General features: G+C 40.8%; 3 protein-coding genes across 3 annotated transcripts; 2 read left to right on the forward strand and 1 right to left on the reverse strand.

Moving 5' to 3' along the window:
• Positions 1 to 2,684: 2,684 nt before the first annotated feature.
• Positions 2,685 to 7,111, reverse strand: crfb16 (cytokine receptor family member B16). Its single transcript, XM_063219903.1, has 6 exons — positions 7,051 to 7,111; positions 5,286 to 5,409; positions 4,675 to 4,870; positions 4,024 to 4,174; positions 3,256 to 3,407; positions 2,685 to 2,942 (listed from the first exon to the last, which is right to left on the reverse strand). The coding sequence occupies exons 1-6, from the start codon at positions 7,109 to 7,111 to the stop codon at positions 2,820 to 2,822; spliced, it is 807 nt and encodes a 268-aa protein (XP_063075973.1). The 3' UTR covers positions 2,685 to 2,819.
• Positions 7,112 to 10,098: 2,987 nt separating this feature from the next.
• cldn15la (claudin 15-like a) lies at positions 10,099 to 13,590 on the forward strand. The gene is made up of 5 exons (XM_063218818.1): positions 10,099 to 10,411; positions 11,614 to 11,778; positions 12,111 to 12,192; positions 12,356 to 12,469; positions 12,944 to 13,590. The coding sequence occupies exons 1-5, from the start codon at positions 10,195 to 10,197 to the stop codon at positions 13,026 to 13,028; spliced, it is 663 nt and encodes a 220-aa protein (XP_063074888.1). The 5' UTR covers positions 10,099 to 10,194; the 3' UTR covers positions 13,029 to 13,590.
• Positions 13,591 to 16,476: 2,886 nt separating this feature from the next.
• Positions 16,477 to 24,155, forward strand: saga (S-antigen; retina and pineal gland (arrestin) a). The gene is made up of 14 exons (XM_063218809.1): positions 16,477 to 16,524; positions 16,677 to 16,737; positions 17,268 to 17,312; positions 17,509 to 17,708; positions 18,414 to 18,473; positions 19,142 to 19,209; positions 19,488 to 19,623; positions 20,033 to 20,117; positions 20,225 to 20,297; positions 20,808 to 20,945; positions 22,295 to 22,391; positions 23,131 to 23,179; positions 23,361 to 23,370; positions 23,962 to 24,155. Exons 1-14 carry the CDS (start codon positions 16,477 to 16,479, stop codon positions 24,062 to 24,064), a joined length of 1,173 nt encoding a protein of 390 aa, XP_063074879.1. The 3' UTR covers positions 24,065 to 24,155.
• Positions 24,156 to 24,822: the final 667 nt, after the last annotated feature.

A 24,822-nucleotide genomic window follows, 5' to 3' on the forward strand; every position in this document is an offset into this window, starting at 1 on the left:
ATTGTGCTCATAGTTTCAACTGTGCCTCACAAATTCATGGGTAACCAGAAAGCATTTCATCTGATATGATTCCAAGCCAAAAAGTGCCTCAAAATAATTGTGCACTGAAATATTGCATTTCCTGCAAGGCTGTCATACATTGTACTGACAATTATTTTGTATAGCCCAGTGTGTGTGTGTGTGTGTGTGTGTGTGTGTGTGTGTGTGTGTGTGTGTGTGTGCGTGTCTGTGTCTGTGTCTGTGTCTGTGTCTGTGTCTGTGTCTGTGTCTGTGTGTCTGTCTGTGTGTCTGTGTGTCTGTGTGTCTGTGTGAGATAGAGAGAGTGAAGGACACAAAGCGGCAGGGAAACTGCTGAACAAAAATAATGAACATTATCTGATACTTGACCTCTTACAAACCAACTCAAATTTCAATTCCTCAAGACATGCAAATTAATTCTAACCTCATTTGAACATTTATAAAACAGACATGGTGTCATAGGTAAGTGTAGTCCTGAAAATGTAACCAACCAGCAACATATCAATTCAGCTGCACACCACCAGATGGCGTAGTGACTCCAAAGTTCCTGCATATCCTCCAGTGGAAAACGTCAGTTCTCTTACCATACGCTTCTTTGTACAGCCCTATTCCACCTCTGCTTGTTTTGTTGGACTGTATTTGTTCTGTTCCGTATTGTCATGTCATGACAGAGGTGTAGCAGTCTATTCACTGGTGTAACACAAATACTTCAGCCCCCCCTGCAAGCTACAAAGAATGCAATATATATATATTTGAAGATTAATAACAAATGTTGGTTGATTTGAATAGACAGGAAATCAATATTGTGATTATTAGTTGCTGTTTCTGACAGGATGTGTCCATAAAACGTCAGTGCAGGGGGACACCATATATAGGCATTACAGTTGATCTATATGAATGTAAAGGTTGCATACCTTGTCTGTGAACCCATGACACTGTGAAGACATATAGTACGTACCAACCTGGCTGGCTTGTCAGATTTTTTTTCTGAAATTACACCCGACAAGAGAAATCAGCTCAGGTGACCCACAAAGCACAACATTACGATGGAAACACGTTACATACTGTACATTGAGAAGCCTGTCATCAAAGCCAGTTGTACTGTATCTGTTGTCATGGCAGGCTCGTGGCCATCATAATAAGGAGAGGACAGCAAAAGTGCATTTTTTGACATTTATCAAACAAACAAGTCAAGGGAATAAAGTAGGAAATGCCTTACAGTACACTGATCTCCAGTGACTACAGAATAATGCACACAATAGTTAACAGAGAAGCACAAAACCAACAGCAGCAAAAAATGATTACAAATATAAATATAAATAAAGTGTTCTCAGTACTGTTGTCACTTTAGAGAAAAGTGAATTGAATAGAATCGAACAGAATGAAATAGAAAAACCACAATTCCTTTAAAAAGGGTTCCCACAGGCAGGTTTGCTTGTTTGTAACATGTCCATGTAGATGACAAGACTGTCAAGACAAAAGTAACACAAGATATCAAGCTTCCATTTTTTTTCAAACATACAAAATGTATCATTTCATGAAGTGAAAACAAAACTTTAAAAAACATTTTTGAGTTTTAGCTGCCAATCCACCATGTATGCTTAAAAAGCTATTTCTTATCATAAGCATATTGATATCATAGGCCTTTTTTATTCTCACTCAGTTACAATTTTCAACAAAAAAAAAACCTTATTCATATGAATGTATGTAACAGGGCATATATCAAGACCACCGCAACAGTGGTAAATGGCTACAAATGACAGCCACACCTCCTTCCTTCCTGCACTAATCAGCTTTCATTATTGCTTCATTTATTTTCATGAACCTCATTTTTCATTTCCTGATCCTATACAGATCAAGGTCAGCAGTCAGGACTGTTAAATCAATACACGCCAAAATGGTATTTAATTCAACCATAAATCACCTACATAATCTGGAATCTCTCTTAAGCAGTGAGCCTCAGTAAGACTAGAGTTGTGCATACATGTATTTAATGAATCCAGGCTTGTAAACTTATTTTCAGGTCTATGAGCCTTTCGTTCTAATACAGTAGATGCAATAAAGAGAATTATCATGTACAGTAAAATGAATAGCCATTTTAAAGTCAGCTAATTTAAATCGTTTGCGTCACATTCTAAAAACATCTCTCTCGTGAAAGTGTAATGCAGACAAATGTATGTAATTCATAATTGTTGACATTCAACCTGCAATAGGCTATCATTCATCTACAATCGTGAAAGGGGAAGGTTGAGGTCAGAATGTTCCTAAATGTTCCAATATGGAGTTGAGTCAGCCATTGTTGTCTTATCTGACATTACTCAAATGGTTGGTACCTGCTAGGACCAACCCGAGGCTAAATACTGCTGTGAAATACTCTTAAGTGTAGGTTACGAATCTATGAAACGTTGTGTCTACCCAATGGGAGTGAATATACTGTATGTATCTCACTGTGTCTACCCTCTACTTCACATCATTAGTTACTAATTCATTTATGAAGCATATTTGGAATAGCAATATGGACTGTAGCAAAATTTCAAAGGACCTTTGCATGAAAATTTAAGGTCATTAAAGCAGTTAACCTCCAAATAGCTGGTTAAGCTGTGTTGAATCTGCTGAGAGAAAGATTCACCCATGTATTCATATATCTCATGGATAACCGGGACATTCAATAGCTCAGCAATTTAATGGCATTGTAGGTGGGTGGGTGGCATGGCATTTTTTGCATTGACCTGCATCCAAGTAGATTGTGTATGAAGCTGCATCTCTGTAACCTTGGTTGGTGGTACAGTAACGTCAGCGTATTACTTGCATGAGGGCCTCTCCTGGTCTGGCTTTGGCTCAGGGGCCTGGACCACCAGGGGAATCTCCAGGGCCTCGAAAGGTTGCTCTAATGTGAATGCATGATGCTCTGGCCAGTTATGTACCTGAAGGAGACACAAGAAATGAGGTCTGATACACGTGTGTGTGTGTGTGTGTGTGTGTGTGTGTGTGTGTGTGTGTGTGTGTGTGTGTGTGTGTGTGTGTGTGTGTGTGTGTGCGCGCGCGTGTGTGTGTGTGCGTGCGTGCGTGTGCATGTGTGAATGTGTGTATTTGTGTGCGTGTGTGTGCGTATGTGTATGTGCGTATGTGTATGTGTGCGTATGTGTATGTGCGCGTGCGCGTGCGTGTGTGTGTGTGTGTGTGTGTGTGTGTGTGCGCGTGCGTACGTAAATGTGTGCGTGCGTATGTGTGATTTACCAGAACAGATGGCAATGGGATCTTGTGTAAACATGTGTTTCGTATCACCGCACGTCTGTGTTTGGCTGCCCAGCCCAGGAAACACCCAAGAGCCACAGTCACCACCAAAACAGCGCTCACCACTGCAGGGACCTGCCAAGACTTTTGCCAATCTGTATATAAAAGACACCAAAAGACATATTGAGTAAGGCTAATAGAAGGATATGGCAATTGCTACATTTACATGACGTTTTTAATTCCGAATGAATAATTCAGAATGAAAAAGTTCAGGCGATTTCCCTTTGATTTTTCATTTAATTCCAAGTGTTTACATGATGTTTTCAAAGCGAAATTAAGCTTTATTCAGAATTTATGTGAGTTAATGCGGAAATATATGTCTCATGTAAACATAGCCGGTGAATTCTCTCTGCATTATACAAGAGTTGGCATGTTTGATAGCCCTGCAGCAGTTAGCAGGTGCTGTGTACCTACAGTACCCTACAGGTTAGAGTTTCATGCCCAAAGGGAATACCTGTTCTGTAAAGTACCAGTGTACACATCTGCTTTTTACGGATGTTTTCTTTTCTTGTCATTGCCCAATATGTGATGACAGACAGACCTGACCTGATTCCAATAAGGCAGCGTAAGGTAAGGTAGCAAACAGACTTGACTGCACTGCTCTATGAGTGTTAACTGCTGTATTTGTGAAACATTGCAAAGTATGTTACCGTAAATATGCATTGATTGCATTAATAGTTGAGCTTCAACAAGACAACGTAGTTGACTTACTGGGAATGGAGACACATTGGCTGGCATTGCTGCTCACGCCCCCACCAATGTCCTCCATCTCAGCCTGAGCCCGCAGGCAGTAGGTGGTCCCCTGCTTCAACCCCGGGAATGTGTGACTGAGGTGCTGAACACCCAGCGACTCCACAGTGGTCTATGGAACAAGTTTAACCAGAATGTCAGGGTTTTTTTCCCCTCTCAAGGGCAATGTGCCTAAAATTCACAACACTCTTGACTTTACGTAAACTCAGCATTGGCTCTATGTAAACATAAGCGCAATTATCAAGTCAATTATCTTTTTGTTATTGAGAGTGTGAACAATGGACTTACATGATGTTCTTCCCCTTCTTCCCACATTCTTAGAGAGACAGTCATGGCCAGGGACTGGGGAGTTATGGAAACATGAAGAGCATCCCCGGACACTTTCACATCCATGCTGATGATTATAATACCTGATAGACAAAATAATAAGCAGTGTGGAGCAAATGGAAAAAAATTTTAGACACTGTATTTGACCACAGGACTTAAATTCCTTAGAACATGGTGTGAAGGATTTGATTTTAGATAGCATGGATATTGCCATATCAAAACTTTTACATCGCCACTTGGCATATGCCCACAAACAATGATATACCATCAATAAGAGCATAGCACCTTACTTTTATTTCTGTTAAAAGTAGCATTGAGTTTTGTCCAATGCGACTTCTGCCCTTGACACTCTGCCCTTACACGGATGTTGTAGTCAGAGTCTGAGGCTAGATCAGAGGTGAGGTCACACTCGGTAGCCAGGATAAATTGGCATTCCATGGCCTCCTCCCAGCTATCATTTTTATACCGCAGCTCCCACTCCCTGTGAAGAAGATTAAAACTTGATGGAAAACGTGCATATTTGATTGATTGATGCATATCACACAGAAGTCCCAGAATACGTTCTCTATAAACTGCCTTTCCAGCTTAAAACAGACTTATATCATCATCATCATCGTCCTCATCATCATCATCATCATCATCATCATCATCATCATCATCATCATCATCATCATCATCATCATCTTCTTCTTCTTCTTCTTCATCATCATCATCATCATCATCATCACTGTCTTAATCTCTACAGTCAGTATACAGTACGTATATAGACACATAGGCAGCTGTTTACAAAAGCAGTTTCACTCAAACAGACAAAGTACTTAAGGCAAAAGGTTGTATTTTTAAGTAGGCTTTGTCAATGAGGGTACAGTAAAAGTCATTCCATCAGCTGTCCTCACCCCTGAAACTGGACTGTGTAGCTGGGCGCTGGGCAGGTTGGCCTGGGGGGACTCCACCGGAGACGGTGCCTCATGTTCACAGACTCCATGGACACGTTCCAAGGTGCTGACAGAAGGTAGGCATCTGAGAAAAGTGTCAGACACTTTGTAACACGATACTGTATGTGACCCATGAAGCACTGTCACTGAATGCAGTATAGGCCTATTAGAAATGACGTGGTAGAATGGGCATTCTACGTACACATAGCCTATTTAAAAAAGATTGAATAAAAAACACGAACGTTAATGTGAAGTAACAATTTTATTCTAGCACACAACACACTGTTGTGATTTACGTTTCAAGGGTGATTGCCAAGTATTACTGGCCAGTAGCCTATGTGTAGTACTGGACACAACTTTTTTACTTTGCCCTGTGAAAATCTTAACAGGCACAACTAACACCACTAACATTATGAAACTGATACTAAGTATATCACTATTTTGTTTGTCTACCATTGAAACCCATCGCCTTGTCACTCTATGACACTAACATTGACTCAGTATCATTCTGGTCCCCTAGTTGTTTACTCTCAGTCACCGTATAGTTTACATGTTTCACCGTTTCACTTCCTCTGTCACGCCTCTTTACCTGAGGCACAACAGATCTTATGCAAACACACCCTAACAGACCTATATATGTAAATATCCTCACGCCACATGGGGGCTACTGGGGCAAATGGATACATTACTTGGACAGGCTCTGTATGAATACAACATTACATTGTGTGGTATTTGACAGACACTTTGGTCAAGACATCTAAAAAATGAGGAACAATATCAATGTAACAACACTGACAATATCCACATGATTTTAGCTCAACTACAAAAAGCCTATCGTTATCTGATCAACAGGAGAAGTGTTTACTCAAACACACTTCCCACTAGTATGGCAGTTCCCAAGAAATATTACACGTAACATATAACATACGCCGTAACTGTAATAATGCTACACACACGTCACTCTACTACACATATAAAGCATAACACACAACTAAGAAACTAAGAAAATGAATAACATGAAGGGTCTCCATAATGCAGCCAGGGAGACGAGAATCCACATCATGCCTGTTACCACGGACTCATGCTATGCATTCAATGTTACATGAAATAATGGGGATGCAGAGGAGAATACATGGAATATTATACAATGACTGCAACTTAGGATGTGAAAGCGTTTAACTGTTCACACAGGATATATTCTTGAAAGACTTGTTTCATTATTGCAGAAGATGCCACTGATGACAAAATGAACCACTACTACTCCTGGAGATGAATTTATGTTGTCAAGAGCAAAATTAATTTGCTGTAGTTATGAGAAAGAAACTGGGCCTCCCTGATTTCACCTCTGTAATACAGAGCCTGCACGTATATCCGTGGTGTGCAAGTGTGGTTCTGCTGAAAACAACAAAAAATGCTGCTTGACTCAGCTGTTTCAGTTCACCCCATAATAGATGTTTAGTGAGTATTACACAGCACTTACCATCAGGGCCATAACCAGACATTTCTGAACACTGAGGTCAAATACTGCGTACTGCATAATACTGCATACTGTACATTTAGAATGCTTCAAACACTTCAGTCAAACTATTGGCGTACAGACTGAATTAATCATTGTTGATCATATATCGTCTATATCATTTATCTATCACATACATTTTACATTACTGAAAAAACATACAGAGGACATGACCTCTGTGTCCTCAATGGTAGTTACGGCCATGCTTACCATTCACGATGCAGAAGCAAAGTAAGAGCAGCTTGCTGACAACATCTTTTCCTTGAAGCATCACCTTCCAGCGGATGCCTGTCCTTTTTTTGTCCGTGACCGCGTCCCTCGAGCCTCTGGTCAAAATCCCTCAGCTCTTTCTCCAGTGTGTGACATTATTCCGTTGTGGACATGCTATATAGGCCTACAGTAGCAGCAGCGAGGGCTGCTGCCTGTCAATGTGTCTGTTTGTGAAAGCTTGGTAGGTAGTCTGTAATGCTTATAGGTATGCTGCAGCTGCGACTTCATACTTGTGGCGTGGAATATCTGGTCAGACCTGTTGCTGGAATATCGCTTTACTCAGGACTGCATAACAGACGTGCTTCTGTGTTTAGTATGTATTGGACAGCAAGGACCTTGTTTGTGCATCCATGTGAATATACCCCTATCATAGCAGTTTGCTGTATGTGTGATATTTTTTTGTTTACACATCTGCACTAGGCTGGCTTATTTGTGTTGGTAGGTGCTTAATGGGGCTGAGAAGAGATCCGTTATTTATGTGGATGTAAATGCAATATGTATTTCACTTATTGTCACTCATACACATGAACTAAATGACTGAGTCCTGAATGAAGGGAAGGCCCATGGCCCGTGGTATACTGCTTGGAACAAGCCTCTCCCAGCAGGTATATTGATGGAGAAGTAATTATTATCATAGAGAGAGAGAGAGAGAGAGAGAGAGAGAGAGAGAGAGAGAGAGAGAGAGAGAGAGAGAGAGAGAGAGAGAGAGAGAGTTAGAGACAGAGACAGAGACAGAGACAGAGACAGACTTGTGTATTAGCTTATTGCACATGACAACGTGCAACTGAAAGCAGACTTTGGACTTTCATGACGATCAACCATTAACCAGGCCATAAACTCATCATATCAGAAAGTCCCATGTATGTCCAAACACACGGGCACAGAGGAGGACTGAAACTATAAGCAGGGGTGTTTTAGTCATCAAACTATGGGATTATTATTATTAATTGGAGGGAAATCAAAAAACAAATCATGTTATATTCACTGGGCTTTCATGTGTTGAATAAAGGACACACTATTGGCACCCTAATGGTCTATTTAGACACACTAATAGTAATGAGCATGATAAAATTCAGGTCACTATACAGTTACTACACAGTATTTATCACACGACTATGTATGTTAAAAATAAATAATGAAGTGTTTCAAGCCTTTCAGAAGGCAGAAGGTCTGTAAAATGTATCAGGATTTACAAACATGGCACAGTAGCCTAGTAGTGTACTGTAGCACTTAGCTATTGTAACAACAACAGTGACATAGGCCTACTTAAACATGCCTTTATACATCGATCTATTCTTTTGCTAAATCAGTCGTCAGACTACAGTGTTATCACTCCACATTGGAAATATCTTCAAGTTATGTTGTTTGTATGTAATATATATATGCATGTATGTCTGTTTATAGGCCAGTGTCCTCTGTTTTTGTCGGTTGTGCAATAGTCTCGTGATGTGATGTCTTGTGTATGTCCTTTTGTGTATGAGTCTTGCTCAGGGATGCAAAATGAATTTCAGTGTTAACTGACAATAAAGTATTGTCGTATCGTATCGTATCGTATCGTATCGTATCGTATCGTAACAATAATCAGAAAACAATACCAATACAAGCATGACAATAGTGAAGTATCTGTTTTTCAGATGGCTCTACAAGTTTTTAGGGCCCTTCAGACACAGAATCAGGCCAAGCAAAAGGAGGCTGAGCAGAGAGTTATTGCTACATAATCAGTTATTGACAATCAAGGCAGAAAGTGGCTGAGGGGGTGGAGAGTTTCTGTCCTGCACTTTATGATATGGGCATTTCAGTTTCATTTTTGGATTTATGATGTATCTTTGTTTCCTTATTTCCTTTATTCATTTATGTCAACCCTTATAAATATCTGAATCAAAACTTTTTTTGAATAGGACTACTTCGATAATGCCATCTCTGACACAGGTCTACCCAGCTCGTGCCTGTCTTCAAGATTCTCACATGACGTCACCGTGCCTCTTCCATAGAACTGAACTAGACTATCATCTGTCACTTCGACTGGACACACGCACACGCACACGCACGCACACACCGCAGGCACACACACACACACACACACACACACACACACACACACACACACACACACACACACACACACACACACACACACACCCACACACACACACACACACACAAACACACACACACACACACACACACACACACACACACACACACACACACACACACACACACACACACACACACACACACACACACACACACACACACACACACACACACACAAGCCTTCAATCAAAGACACATTTCTAATACGGCAACATATTAGACAATAAAGCTTTTGAATCTTGAATCTTGAAACTTCTAGAACCCTTTGCACAGTCAGTTCATCAATGCACAAGTCTCGCTAACACAGCATGCAGCTTCACCAGTTTGCCATTTTATCAGGAGCTAACCTGTTCATACAAAGGCCGCTAAGGAGCTGTCTTGGCTAGTGAATTACAAATGTAATTACATTTTTAATTTTCTCTTCGACACAAACCTTTCCCAAAACACATTCCATCTACCCACACTCAAACCATGGGTAGCTCGTCACAAAATATGCTCATTATCCCCAGCAGCACACACCTGAGAACAAAAGGCATTCGGACATTAAACACAAAGGTAAAAATGCATGTACAAAACCCAAACAAACATGTTTTCTTGCCATATTCAATCATTTTAATTCCCCAGCTTAAAAATGATGTCAGGGGATGTGATAAATGATTCATGTGCTAGTTTGTCATGGATATCATCATCAGTGACTGACTTGGGAGAGGGGCCTTTGGGCGTGCACCAGTTTTATGGCCCCCTGTAAAGAGTAAAGTCCCTCACAGGAACTCAGTAGTCTCTTACTATTACTGCAGCTCTCTTCACTGCTGCCGCCATTTTTTGACCAATAAGGTTGTATAGGTTGTAACAGATTTTTGTTTTTTAATATTTCGCTTTTTTACTTAGACCATCAACGTTTAAGGGGATTTTTGACTGTCATTGTCTTCATCACTGAGAGTACGGGGGAAAAAAACCTAGTAGTGTCGTTTCCCGCCAAACAAAATCATGTCAACGGCTTTAGAGGCAGTGGGATTTTTCTTGTGTGTAGCCAGTTGGCTCATCATCGGGACGTCTTTAGCCAACGATTACTGGAGGGTGTCTTCGTATCATGGCAGTGTAATTGTCTCCAATCGACAGTATGAGAACCTCTGGCACTCCTGCGCCGAAGACAGCACTGGGATCGCAAACTGCCGAGACTTTGAATCCTTGTTGGCACTGCCAGGTAAGAGGCAAACATACAGGTGGGCTATAAAGATAGAGCCAGATACCCATTGTTTGAGGCAACCCTAAAATTATACTGAACATTGAAATTAGTAATTGTTTTTTTTTCTTTATTTTAAACTATTAATGTGAAAAAAGTTTCTAAAATACATCAATAAATGTTTTCATCTGAATGACAAGAGTAACCATTGATTTGCAAGGCCTTGCAGGCATTCTGTCTGAAAGTGTAAAGATAGATGACATTGTGTTGGGACTGGGAGTAAAACGGTTTGCTGAAGGTGGGGATTATCTCTAGATCATTCATTAACGCTCCTTGCCGCCATTTTGATCTATAGTCAATAGATTGCCAGACTGACGTGTATAGAGCTACTGTTATTTAAGCCATCAGTAATCACTATATAGCCTTTTCTTTGTCTGCCTTGAGGTTTTCTTTGTGGGTGATTAACCAGGGCAACTTTAGTGAGTTCTTAAATAGGCCTATATAAGCATATATTTCCAAACATACAAACACCATTTTATGGATAATAGCATAAAATAAAGCAACTGGCTGATTTAAAAAAAATAATATCCTAACTTTTCTGCAGAAAGTTAATGGAATCCAAATGTATAATATAAAATAATGTGTTCTACCGTTAACTTTGTCTGTTACTGCACTTTGAAAAACCATACGTTATTAGATATTAGTTTAACATTTATAATGAACATTGAGGTTGGATCGTCCTTTGTGTATATTCATGAGTGAAATTTAAAGCCAACAGTTGAAAACGGGAACAAGAACAGTTGAAAATAAAATTGCTAGTGGACTTTAAAAATAGTGTGGACAAATGTTATACACTGTGGTATGACAATGCAAGTTTTAAACAGAATAGGATAGTAGAGTAGGATATACAATAGCTGCAACCAGTAGTACAAAAAAAAAGAAAAAATTGAGTTCAGATGTAAAACCCCCTAAGTGCCTTTTCAGAAAATAATCTTAATTCATTTTTATTTAATACAAAGCTATCAAAATTGCAATATTTATATGTACAGTATTATCAAGTACATGAATGTAAACCAAACCAAAAACAGGGTTCTCTAAAAATAGAATAGAAGTGCAGATCTTCGTTTTCACATCATGTGGAAGCACTGTGTGTATTGATCTCTGTCTGTCGGACTCTGTCTGTCTCTGTCTCTATCTTTCTCTCTGTGTTTGCATGCCCTCAGGTTATATCCAGGCCTGCCGTGCTCTGATGGTGATCGCCCTTCTTCTGGGCTTGGTCTCCACCATCATGTCGATCATGGGCCTGAAGTGCATCAAGCTGGGCAGCACCACTGAACAGGGCAAGGCTAGGATCGCCGTCACCGGCGGCATCCTCTTCATTCTAGCAGGTGAGTGATCCTTGACTCGTGTCCCAGTCTAGTCACTGGTACTGTAGGTTAGGTGCAGTGTTTCCCAACCTTATTGGTCTCACATACCCCCTAAGCCTCTTAGTCGTGCCATGAGTACCCCCTAATTCATGTTCTATATCGCTTTCTCTGTCCTTATGTGACTGCTCCATACATTTTTTAATAAAAATAAAAATTTTCCAAGTACCCCCTGCAGTGTGCTCGCGTTCCCCCGGTGGTACACGACGTACCCCTGATTGGGAAACACTGGGCTTGGGGGCACATGCTCCTTTCTCTCTGATTGACCGTGAGGCCTTGGTTCAATTTCTCTGCAGGCTTGTGTGTTATGACAGCATGCAGCTGGTATGCATCCCGCATTGTTGAGGAATTCAACAACCCAATGTTTGGAGGCACCAGGTCAGTCACAAACTTCAAACATTCGCTGCCATAAACTGACATGGAAGCGGCATGCAAACACACATGTTAATCAAACATCTCCACATTTGCATTTACAAGTGTAGGCCTACATGTTATGACGAATGTCCTTGAGCCTGGGTTGTTTGTGTGTGTGTGCTTCCAGGTTTGAGCCCGGTGCGGGCCTGTATATTGGCTGGGCGGGTGGCATCCTGGCCATGCTGGGAGGGTCCATGATGTGCTGTGCCTGCAAGAGGGCATCTGCCGGAGGCGCTGGCGGGTGAGTCCCAATCCTCTTGTAGAGTTACTTGGGCACAATCCCTGGTGCTGAACAAAAAAGTAACGTTTTGTGGACAAAAAGTTTGCACACTCCTTTGGATTGTTTTCTTCTTTAAGTTATTTTTTTCTTTTTATTCATTCACTGGCAAGCAATCTGAGGAAGACCAAGAGGTCGACAAGTCATCATGCTTGCCAGTGAATGAATAAAAAGAAAAAAATGTCTTAAAGAAGAAAAAAATCCAAGGGAGTGTGCAAACTTTTGTCCACAAAAAGAGTCTGAATCTTCTCCTTTATTTCCCAAGATGTTTATCACTCTGGGAAAAAAAGTGAAATATCAAGCGGAGAGTGAAATAAGACGTGAAGGATCCGACGTTGTGCAGTTATTATCTTTGGATAATGTGTATGTGCCTTTGCTTGTGTGTCTCTCTCACCATTTGCCACTCTCACCGTCTCTTTCATATGCCTTGCTTTACAGTGGCTACCCTGGACATGCAGGAAAGTCTCAAGTCTACAAACCAACCCCCATGTCTGACCCCGCGAGTGTCAGGAACTATGTCTGAGGCATCGTACTGACATTAACACCACTTGCTCCGATGATCTTCCCACATCTGTTTCCTTTTTTAGTTGGTTACTTCTGCTCATTGTAGGACCATGTGGGCTTTATAAAGTACTAATACTGTAAAGATAGCTAGAGGAAGTGGTTTCAGTCTTTTTGACAACGTGTTCTGCTTCTGCATTACTAAAGAGTAGAATTTACCTGAGTCTGTATTTACAACACAGAAGTTTTTTTTTATTGCATTACAATTACCTTGCATTTGGCGCTTTATAACCAAAGCGACTTTCAAAAGAGGACATAATAATAGCCAACAACACTAGCAGATGCAAAGTGCACAGGAAATATACAGAACAACAAGTGCAGATGCAAAGAAGGGATAGTTCGGGATTTTTTGTTTTGTTATTTTGTTATTGCAAATTTTGTTTGCCATACAAGAAACAATGGCAAACAAAACAATTATTTTGTTATTGCCATACATCTATGTTTTTTTTAACACTGTAACATATATTTTACCAAACCTTAGTTTGTTATTAGTTTCAAACTGACAATGAGAATGAAATTAAATATATTTGAGGTACTATACACTCTGTTTCTGGCTATTGAATGAGCAACACTTTCACACATGGGGCCTATTACAAAGCTAGTTCAGGATAAATTAAAGTTAAGTTAAGAGGTAAATCATCTAATACAAGAGCTTTTCTCTTATATATTAGATGATTTACCTTTTAATTTAACCTTAACTTATGCTGAACCAGTTTTGTAGTATAGGCCCATGAACCTGAATGCTACACTATGTTTACCTTGACAAGCATTTGCATGCAGTCTTCATCTGGGTGGATTATGAGAAGCCATTGTGTAGTGGGCATTAAATAGATTATTAATCCTTAATGACATAATGTTGTGACCTGCCCGTGCCCCCAGTCTACCATAATCCCACCGAACACCTCCCTCTCTCAGTGCTGACAGTGGGAAGGAAGGATTATATATATTATGTTCATTTGCCCATCCATTCATGTTTTCTGCCTGCCTTCCTCATTATCCGTCTATATGCATGTCTGTCTGATTATATCTGAAACAGTAGTGAAGTCTACTTTTTTGGTAGTGGGTATACTGTATATTTGAGCATGTTTTTGAAGTGGGTATAATGTATATATTTGTGCTATTCTAAATAATGGATCAATCAATTTTAGGTGGGTATACTGAAATCCCTGAAATTTTGAAGTGGGTATACTGTGTATACAGTACCTGCGTTCTACGTAGACTACACCACAGATCTGAAAATATGAATCGACATACTCACGTATTCAGTAGGCCTAATAACCCAATATAGTCACTGTGTCAGAGTTGAACGTTTCCTCAGAGATCATCTGTATCTGTTGTCATTTATACTACTTTTTCTCAACGGGGGTGGTACGGGCGTTGGAGAGCTCTAGGGGGGGGGGGGGGGGGGGGCGTTGAGAAGGATACAGCTGAGAAGGGGCGGTGCTTAGTTGCCATTGGGGGGCATTAGTCCATTTTATTTTTAATACTAATGGGGGCGTTGCCAGGCCAAAGATGAGGTCAAGGGGGTGTTTGTTTAAAAAAGGTTGAGAACCACTGATTTATCCTGTTTTGTCTTTGGGGAAAACAATTTCGAGAGCAAGCAGTCAACACACAACATATGCAAGAAAAAGATGTGAGGCAGCACATACATACATACATTTTGCTAAAAAAAAAAACTATTTACTGTATTCACAGAATTACTGCTAAATACTCTGTGGACCAAAGATGAAACCAAAGTTGAGTTGTTTAGGGGAACACACAATCTCATGTTTGGAGGAAAATTGCAGTGCCACACCTTTACCAAAACCTTACAGGTGGCTTGGTGCCACAGGCCCTTGTCAGTTTATCATCATCAGTGAAACAATGAACTCACAAGTTTATAGAGACATTTCACAGAAAACTTGAGGTACTCTGTCACGCAGTTGAATCACACAAGAGAATCGGTGCTGACATGAGACAATCTATATTTTTGAAGAAAATCAACTTTAGAATGGCTCCAGAACAAGAAAATATACATTCTGGAATAGGCCAGTCTTCTGTATGCCCTGACATAAACCCAATGGAGAGGATATGGCATGACCCCAAGAAAGCTATCTTCTCTAGACATCCTGGGACCCTTGATGATGTGGGGCCCTTACAGAAGAGGAGGGAGAGAAGATTCATCCTAATTTGTATGTCCATCTGATCTGCAACCACCGGAAACCTCTGGTTAAAGTTATTGCATCTAAAGGAGGGTCAACCACCTATTGAATGCAAGGGTGTAGGCCTACTTACTCTTTCCTCGCTGTCCTGTGGATCTTATAGTCAATAAAAATATGATAACATGCAATTGTTTGGGTGGTATTAATTAAAGCAGAGCCTGATTTTTCATTGTTGCAATTCTAGTGAAGCTGATTGTCCATATTTAATGACGGAATGTATATAATATACCTTAAACTATACTACTGGTATATGCAGTATTTTATGTTCATAAATACATCTCCTTATGTTGCAGCACAGTGTGATTAATAAGTTCAAGTTCAAGTTCAAGTGTACTTTATTGTTAAAAATCTATGTAACAGGGTTAGCACAGAAGTTTGAAATTGCGCTTAATATCTCTCTCTCTCTCTCTCTCTCACACACACACACACACACACACACACACACACACACACACACACACACACACACACACACACACACACACACACACACACACACACACATACACACTCTCACACACACACACACGTATCACGTTCAACCAAAGCACAACATCAGGTGAAGGAAGGCAGACCTACTGTACGCACGCATGCATGCTTTTTTACCCGACGGCTGTTTTGGAGGATGTGAGTGAGTATGAGTATGAGGGAAGTTATGGCAGGGCATCACTGGGCCCGGCACGTGACAGGCATGTCTGCAGAGCATTTATCCATGTGCTGGAGGGCCAGTAATCTCCCTTCTCCTGCTGAGTAAGGGGAACTTTCCCAATCCGCTCAGCCAAAGACAGCACTACACCGACGGGCCGGCCCATCACAGCGACCTCCAGACAGTGAGGGTTGTGTTGAGTCTGGAGAAGAAGGGCGCTCCAATTGGACGTTGGTGAAAGTTCTGGTTAAGCTGTGTACAAATAGCACCTGAGCAGCACCTGCGGTTTGTTGTCCAAGAGGGGTCAAACTTGATCTTCCTTTTTCTCAGGTTAGTAGTAATTGTGCCTCAAAATGGATGACATGATTGATGGCATAGGTTTTACGGAAACTTTGGTCTCATTATGTTCTCAACTGCTTTTGTGCTGCATCTTACATCGTAGTTGTTAAATGGCCTTGGAGAAAGTTTTCATCCATATACTGTAGATCCCAAGAGTGAAAGGGTGCAACTAAATAAGCAGCGTTGTTTGTCTCATAGGAAACAAGTGTCTCTCGTTAAGCAAGATGAGTCCTAAGCAAGTCGTCTTTAAGAAGATTTCCAAGGACAAGTCGGTTTGTACATTTTTTGTTTCTTTTTTTAAACATTTCTGGCCAATTTCTTATAGTGCAGTGTTGATCAAAATGCCATGTCTTACTTGTGAAATAGTGATGGACAACAGGCCGTTGTTGTGTTAGCACTAACCAGTTGGGTCTTTTGACAACAGGTGGGAGTATATATGGGGAAGAGGGACTTTGTTGATCGCATCGACTCTGTGGATGTTGTGGGTGAGTTTAGCATCTAATCCAGTACCAGTAGACAAAAGATAAACAAATGTCACCCTCATACATGGCCGACAAAACAAGTAATATTCAAATACCAAGGTCAAATACTGTGCTGTACTGCATAATGTACATTAAGAATGTTTCAAACTCTTTTTTATTAATCACTGCCTTGAGGATGCACTGTTGTTTGACGAGAATACCTTTCCTTGCAATGTGTATCCATGACTCGCGCACTGACTGTTGGGAGGCTTGATAATATTATGATAATAGTATATAGTCTGAATATTTCAACTGATGATTTTAACATTATGGGTTGTGTTTGAGGCAAATAAATGGGAATTTGGGGTGGGGCAGTATACAGGCTGAATTTTACATTGTTGATCATAGATCAATTTTCATCATAGACAAATTTTACATTTCTCAAAAAATGCAGAGGACATGACTCTGTGTCCTCAATGGTAGTTACGGCCATGTCCTCATAGCATCATTACTCCATCCACCACAGGCATTAACTTCATTTTCTCTCCCATCAGATGGTGTCATTCTAGTTGACCCTGAGGTGCTACAGGGCAAAAAAGGTTTGTTCCTCTCAATCTTCTTGCCTATGTCAACCCAAAACCAAAACCCAAACACAGCATTCACGAATTATACAACGCAGGTTCCACACAGCTCTCTACAATATGATCAGTTCACTGTTGTGGAAGAGAAAATCATTATTCAGGCCTTCTGTTTTGTCTTCTTCTTCTTCTTCTTCTCTCGACTGGCTCCCCCCAGTGTATGTCACCCTGTCCTGCACCTTCCGTTATGGCCGAGATGACGTGGATGTTATGGGAATCGCATTCCGCCGCGATATCTTCTTGTCAACTCGCCAGATTTACCCAGCGTTACAGGACAAAGAACAAGGCATACTGACTAAGGCGCAGGAGAAGATCCTTAGGAAACTGGGGGACAATGCCTACCCTTTCTTCTTTGAGGTAAGCAGAGGAGAGCAGATGGAGAAGCAGTAAATGTGTTGATAACACTATGACAATGTCTGCCTATGAAGACTTAATAAGATAAGATAAGATAAGATAATCCTTTATTGTTTCTACAAGAGAGAGATTTTGCTTGGACATGAGCATGTGACCAAAAAAATAACAGTACAGTAGACAGACAAATAATACACATGTACACTAAACAAGGAAACATGTAACATGTAAACAGACAGCTGTTGTTCATATCGTTCTTCATCTTGGCCAACCATCACAACATTCGTCCAGAATACTGCAACCAAACATATTGCACACAACCATAGTAAATAAGTAATTAATGATGAACAAAACAACAACAAATGTTTTATTAATGCTTTATAGAAAATCTACAAATAATATGGTCAAGATTTTACAAATGCTTTTTAGCAGAACATTTTTAAATTATTTACAAACAATTTGTAAATGTTTGATAAATGTAAAATATTAACATAACATTTCCCAGTCATTTACAAACATTTGTTAATATTTTGGTCATCATTTACGAAGTGTTATTAATGCTTTATAAGCAGACTTTATAATAGTAATAATAGTATAAAAGTGTTTCCATGTGTCCGACCTCAATATTAATATTTGCATGTTATTTCTGAATGAGATACCATTATTTATACTTGAGGTTTTGAGTCACCCACCTTTGTTCTTCATGTTCAGTTTCCTGATAACCTCCCCTGCTCAGTGGGAATGCAGCCTGCTCCTTCAGATGTTGGAAAGGTAAGATTGGTGGTAATACCCACAATGGGCTATGCATGTCCCATCATTTAGGCCAGTGGTTCTTAACCTTTTTTTCTTAAAGGTGGGGTTGCAGGTTAACCATTTTAAGAAAATGTACCATTATGACATCACGTTGGGGGTTCCGCAGGCTCATAGGAGTCTATGTAGAACCTTAGAATCCTGGGGGAGTTCCCCCAACATGACGTCATACCTGCAACCCCACCTAGCACCCCCTTACCTGTGCCCAAGACAGGCCTCGCACCCCCAACCCACACTTCTACATGAGTGTATGCACTAAAAAATATTTCAGTATTAATTACAATGAGTCTTGCTTGAGACATTAAACAAAAAACAAAATTCCACACACCCTGGAATCTCTGGCGCACCCCTAGGGGGTGCCCGCACCTAAGAACCACTGATTTAGGCTACAGTTTGGGTCATCCCAGTCAAAATATCGGAGTCTTACAGGAGGCTTTCCTTCTTGAGGATGGACCAAGTAAAGTCTGACAAATAAATCTAAATGAATCTAGTTAATCTAATTGTTCATATGATTACACAAATATGTAAGCCTATATGTTTTGCAAGGGGGATGATTTTCTTAGATATTGGATCAATGCATAGGCCTACTGTTTCAGCGTTAAATCATTTTTCTGATTTTCCTTCCCCAGCACTGTGCTGTTGAGTTTGAGGTGAAAGCATTCAGTGCTGAGAACCAAGATGCCAAGGTCCGAAAAAGGTGGGTTAAAAAAAAGGCCCTGCTGTGGCCAACTGGTAGGGCACTCGCCTGCCATGTGGCCGACCCCTGGCCTGGGTCATTTGCAGACCCCTCCCCGTACCTCTCTCCCAATTCGTTTCCTGTCCACCTCTCATACTGTCTCATACTGAAGTCGTAAAAGACCAAAAAATATAAATAAATGTAAAATAATAATAATAATAATTAAAAAAAAAACTTTACAGATCTCAGACTCTCTCAATGGAGACCTTTATTGTTGGACCCGATTTTCTTCCTCACAGGAGCACAGTGGCCCTGGCCATCCGCAAGATGCAGTACGCCCCTGAGCAGGACGGGCCGGCGCCTTGTGTGTCCACCACCAAGGACTTCCTCATGTCAGACAAACCCCTCCAACTAGAGGCCAGCCTGGACAAAGCAGTGAGTGGCGTGGCTAATAGTAGTAGTAGTAGTAGTAGTAGCAATAGTAGTAGTAGTAGTAGTAGTAGTAATAGTAGTTATAAGAAATAAGAATAAGTACAAGAATAATACATACATACATACTGTACATACATACATACATACATACATACATACATACATACATACATACATACATACATACATACATACATACATACATACATACATACATACATAGGCCTACATACATACATACATACATACATACATACATACATACATACATACATACATACATACATACAATAGAAAGGTGGTACCAAGTGTGGTCTTAAAAGATATTGAATATAATATGGAATAGTGTGAGTAATTACACTTTAATAGACTTTCATGAGTGCAAACATTAATGTCAACATCTTACCAACAGACGTACTACCATGGGCAGCCAATAAATGTCCATGTCAACATCAACAACACCTCCAATAAAAATGTACGGAATGTAATTATCTCAGGTAAGAGAAGTTCGTCATGCTTAAATGTAGGCTCAATAAACATCAATACTGTCGAAATCTTTCATCACTGACATTTGGCCATTTCATTTTCTCTGTCTTTTCATCAGTGGATCAGGTTGCTAATGTGGTGCTGTACTGCAACGACAGCTATGTGAAAACGGTTGCCATTGAGGACAGCGGGTATGAGATTACATTTCATATTACTGCAAGAGCAAAGCGCCAGTGATAAAGCACTATGTAATCTACTTGCAATGCATTCTGATGTGAATGTAGGTAGGGGCTCAGAAAGTCAAAGAATGCGCGCACATCAGTGGCACAGGTGCTGGACCAAACGTAAGATAACTGAAAAGAAAATAAAGGTCCGCAACACTGTAAATGCTCCCAGAAGATTTATTGGCACAATAAATCTTCTGGGAGCATTTACAGTGTTACACACTGTAACATCCTCTGGTGCCCCTACCTACATTGAAAAGAAAATAAAGGTCCGCAACACTGTAAATGCTCCCAGAAGATTTATTGGCACAATAAATCTTCTGGGAGCATTTACAGTGTTGCGGACCTTTATTTTCTTTTCAATGTAGGTAGGGGCATCAGAGGACGTTACAGTGTGTAGAACAGAGTTACAGTGATCTTCTTCAGGGTGGTTGTCATTGCTCTGCTGATGCTCTGGCTCTCTCTCCTCCTCTCCAGTGATAAGGTGGATGCAGGGGCCACTCTAGATAAAACCTACTCTGTGCTTCCTCTGCTGGCGCACAACCGTGAGAGGCGGGGCATCGCTCTGGATGGAAAGCTGAAGCACGAGGATACCAACTTGGCCTCCTCCAGCGTGTGAGTTAGCATTGCTTGCTCCATGTGCAGAACAGGGTTTGGTATTATCTGAGTGGCAAAGGGCAATTTTGTTGCTGGAAGTGTCAAGTCAAGTCAATTCAAGTCAAGTCAAGTCAAGTCAAGTCAAGTCAAGTCAAGTCAAGTCAAGTCAAGTCAAGTCAAGTCAGCTTTTATTGTCAGTTTCTTCATTTGCACAGGTCATATAGGCAGCCATGGCCTAATGATTAAGGACATGGGCCTTCGATCAGAGGGTTGCTGGTTCGAATCCCACCCTGCCACTCCCTACTACACTCAGTGTTGGGCAAGCTACTTGTAAAATGTAGTGAGCTAAGCTATCAGCTACTCAACCATAAAATAAGCTTCACTACACTAAAGCTACCACCATCAGAAATGTAGTGAGCTAAGCTTCAAAAATGTGGAAATGTAGTTCACTACACCAGAAGCTACATTTTCCCGACATATTGTCAGCTTGATTTACCTACCTTCATTAAACAAAACTTTATTGATCTCATTATACTTAATTGATATGTATTATACATTCAGTGTGTTTTAAATATCATTATAAGACACAGGATAGGGTGACCCCAAGTCCAAGGGGGGACATGGATATGTTTTTGAAGGACAGTGTGGAACCCCTGTGTGACTGCCTAGATCTCGGGAAAGAGAGTCATTTTTTTTCTTCAAGCAACAAAATGTAGCTTTTGTGGAAGCTACGTCGCTACTTGAGACAAAAGATAGCTTAACTACAGGGAAGTTACTCGATACATAAAGTAGTGACGCTACGACCAAGCTACTGGGGAATGTAGTTAAACTAGTAGCTTGTAGCTTGTAGCGAAGCTACTGCCCATCACTGACTACACTCCATGGCTGAGGTGCCCTTGAGCAAGGCAACTAACCCCCGTAGTCCTCCAGGGACTGTAACCAATACCCTGTAAAAATTGTAATGGTCTAACTTAAATTCTAATCTCATATGACCTGTGCAAGTGGAAGTGGAAGCGGAAGTGGAGGTGTCCTACCCCGAGAGATGTGGAGTGTGATAGGTAATTAGAATTAGAATTGGTCATTAGAATTTAAATTACAATTATTTCACTGTAATATTATTGCCTACACAAACAGCTCCAGGGTCCCGCTGAACATCTGGCTATCACTTTATACAATATCTTGTATTTGTTCATCATAAAACAGGGGCTGATACTTAGAAGGTCCTCAGACTCCAGGCCCTTCTATTAGATGATTTACCTCTTAACTTAACCTGGTTTACTCCTGAACCAACGTCTTACTATTAGCCCAAGGACTGTTTGGACTAACCATACGTGCTGTGTAACTCTGCTGTATTTGTGCCCACACAGGATTAAAGAAGGGGTGCTTAAAGAAGTGCTCGGAATTCTTGTGTCTTACAGAGTGATGGTCAAACTCATCATTGGAGGGTTGGTTTCTGCCTTTCGTGTATGTGTGTGTGTGTGTGTTTGTGTGCGCGCGTGTGTGTGTGCGAGTGTGCGTGTGTGTGTGTGTGTGTGTGTGTGCGTGTGCGCGTGCGCTTGCGCATGCGCATGCGCGTGTGCGTACGTGTGTGTGAGAGGGTGTGTCGGTCTGTGTGTTAAAGGGGTATGCCACTTTTTGGGACTTAATACAGTTAAAATCATTGGCTGGGGTTTATAAAGGTGGTAAAGTGTCTTATTTTTCATGTTAAGCGTTGTCTTGCTTTAAGACAAGTTAAAAGAGGGAGTATGTCGCTAAGCTAGTGAAAGTCAATGGGTCCGTGTAGCATTACACGGACCCATTGACTTTCACTAGCTTAGCGACATGCTCCCTCTTTTAACTTGTCTTAAAGAAAGACAACGGCTTACATGAAAAATAAGACACTTAACCACCTTTATAAACCCTGACCAACGATTTTAACTCTATTAAGCCCCAAAATAGTGGCATACCCATTTAATGTCTGTGGTTTACTGTGCTGTCTGTGCGTTTTCAAAAGGAATTTGTTCCCATGACATTGGATAAATATATTTCATTTCCTTTTTGTTTTTTTCATTAGGGTGTTGTCATCCAGGTATGCTCTTTATTGATCTTCTTACTTGAAATAGTGGTGTAGTAATGGTATTTCATTGATCACATTTTTAAAAAATTGGCAGCAATAATTAATAGTATTTCAAGTAATGCCTTTTGTCAATTCCTTGCCAGTGAGGTTGGGGTAGAGCTTCCATTTCGGTTGATGCACCCAAAACCAGATGCAGGTATTTCATGTGTGTGCACGCTTGCATGTGTGTAGTGTAGTGTGTGTCTATGTGTGTGTGTGTGTGTGAGAGCATGTGAGAGAACAAGTGGCACAATAACATTGGCAGTACACTACATAAAAAACTGTTGCGTGTCTTTTCATGTTGCACTTGTCTTTTTTCCCCTTCATGCTTTCTGAAGTGAGGGACAGGTACGTTATTGTTCTTGAAAAGATGTTCTCTCTTTTCACTAGACATCATCCATTCAGGACAAAGTTGTATAATCTCTTATACACCAGGGACCAGCTCTATTATTGTAGTTTGACGCCTGGCCCCCTTATCTCCCCCACTGTAGCTTTTAGTTTAGTTTTTTAGACTGTCGCTTCTGTAACTCCACCTTTCCAGTTTTTTTTGTTTTTTAGCACAATCTTATCATCCCATTCATCTGAACACCCCACCAGGGCCGGATTAAGATGGCCAGGGACCCCCTAGGCTACAGGCTGTTGTGGGGCCCCACGGAGGACAAATTTCGTGCCAAATTTACATAGACAGTGTCATAATTACAAGATAGGAATTAAAGATAACATGTCTGCCAACTGTGCTCAGCATCACAATTAAGTGCAATCTTGTCACAATTCTGCATTTTTTCACTTTTGGCCAATCAGGGGGCCCCCTGGCAGGTGGGGGCCCCTAGGCTGCAGGCATATCTAGCCTGTGCATTAATATGGCCCTGCACCCTACTGGCCACTTTTGTGTGCGACCTCATCTCATCTCATCTCCTGTTTCCTTCCCCTGGTACACAGCGAAATGGAGGAGGAGATGGTGTTTGAGGAGTTCAAACGGTCCTATCTGAAGGGCATGGTGGAGGACCAAGAGGGGAACGTCTCTGGAGGAGAGGGCTCCTAGACTGGGGACAGATTGGAAACGTGCACAGAGGACAAAACGCACCAGATGTGGTGAAGATACTGTGCAACAGGAGTGGGGAGCCTACGGTATGTCTTGAGGCCATTTTATCCCAATGTAATTTTAATGTTATGCAGCTTCACATTAAATATGAAATTTTGTAAAGGAAGCTAAGAAATGACATGTGCAATACAATTACATTATGTTCAGGGGACCTAGAGAAGGTGGGGTCTGTTTTAAAGGTGGTTGCCTTCAATATAGGCCTAAAGTGCAGGGGGAAATCCTGGTTTGTGTTCATAGTACGGCCCTTGGAGGACTTTTACAGCCCTTGGAGGAATTTGAAGTGGCCCCTCGAATGAAAAAGGTTCCCCACCCCTGCTGTACACTGATGAGGCAGGCTGATACTATCAAAACGATGAAAGGTATCCTACATGTAGGCCTATGTGACCTATGCGAATACTCTGTTGATTGTAGATATTGTTAAGCACCTTGTGGTGGCATTTACTGGCTCCTGGATATAAAAAACCCCTGCACAGTTTTCAGTGTAGACTTTGTTATGTACCTTAAGTTTATATACATCTGCCATGGAACACATTGAAATATAAATAAGATGTTTTTTTATGTAGGCAGCAGCATAGAATTATGTGTCAACCCACAGGTTTGGTACTCTAGATTAAGTCTGTATATGTGTTGTTTTATTACAGCGACATATTACTGCCACATATTAAATGGGCTCCAGGTAGGATTAAAAGTTTAATTAA

Source organism: Engraulis encrasicolus, chromosome 16, assembly GCF_034702125.1.
Source record: "Engraulis encrasicolus isolate BLACKSEA-1 chromosome 16, IST_EnEncr_1.0, whole genome shotgun sequence".
Taxonomy (NCBI): domain Eukaryota; kingdom Metazoa; phylum Chordata; class Actinopteri; order Clupeiformes; family Engraulidae; genus Engraulis; species Engraulis encrasicolus.

Excerpts from the sequence above, each read along its gene's own strand:
- crfb16 (XM_063219903.1), bottom strand. The coding sequence starts at position 7,111 with ATGCTTCAAGGAAAAGATGTTGTCAGCAAGCTGCTCTTACTTTGCTTC. Across the intron at positions 4,871-5,285 it reads TACACAGTCCAGTTTCAGGG|GGAGTGGGAGCTGCGGTATA; the intron begins GTGAGGACAGCT and ends TCTTCTTCACAG. Across the intron at positions 2,943-3,255 it reads TCCCATTGCCATCTGTTCTG|GTACATAACTGGCCAGAGCA; the intron begins GTAAATCACACA and ends TGTCTCCTTCAG.
- cldn15la (XM_063218818.1), top strand. The coding sequence starts at position 10,195 with ATGTCAACGGCTTTAGAGGCAGTGGGATTTTTCTTGTGTGTAGCCAGT. Across the intron at positions 12,193-12,355 it reads CCAATGTTTGGAGGCACCAG|GTTTGAGCCCGGTGCGGGCC; the intron begins GTCAGTCACAAA and ends GTGTGCTTCCAG. Across the intron at positions 12,470-12,943 it reads TCTGCCGGAGGCGCTGGCGG|TGGCTACCCTGGACATGCAG; the intron begins GTGAGTCCCAAT and ends CTTGCTTTACAG.
- saga (XM_063218809.1), top strand. The coding sequence starts at position 16,477 with ATGAGTCCTAAGCAAGTCGTCTTTAAGAAGATTTCCAAGGACAAGTCG. Across the intron at positions 17,313-17,508 it reads GGTGCTACAGGGCAAAAAAG|TGTATGTCACCCTGTCCTGC; the intron begins GTTTGTTCCTCT and ends GGCTCCCCCCAG. Across the intron at positions 17,709-18,413 it reads CCTACCCTTTCTTCTTTGAG|TTTCCTGATAACCTCCCCTG; the intron begins GTAAGCAGAGGA and ends CTTCATGTTCAG.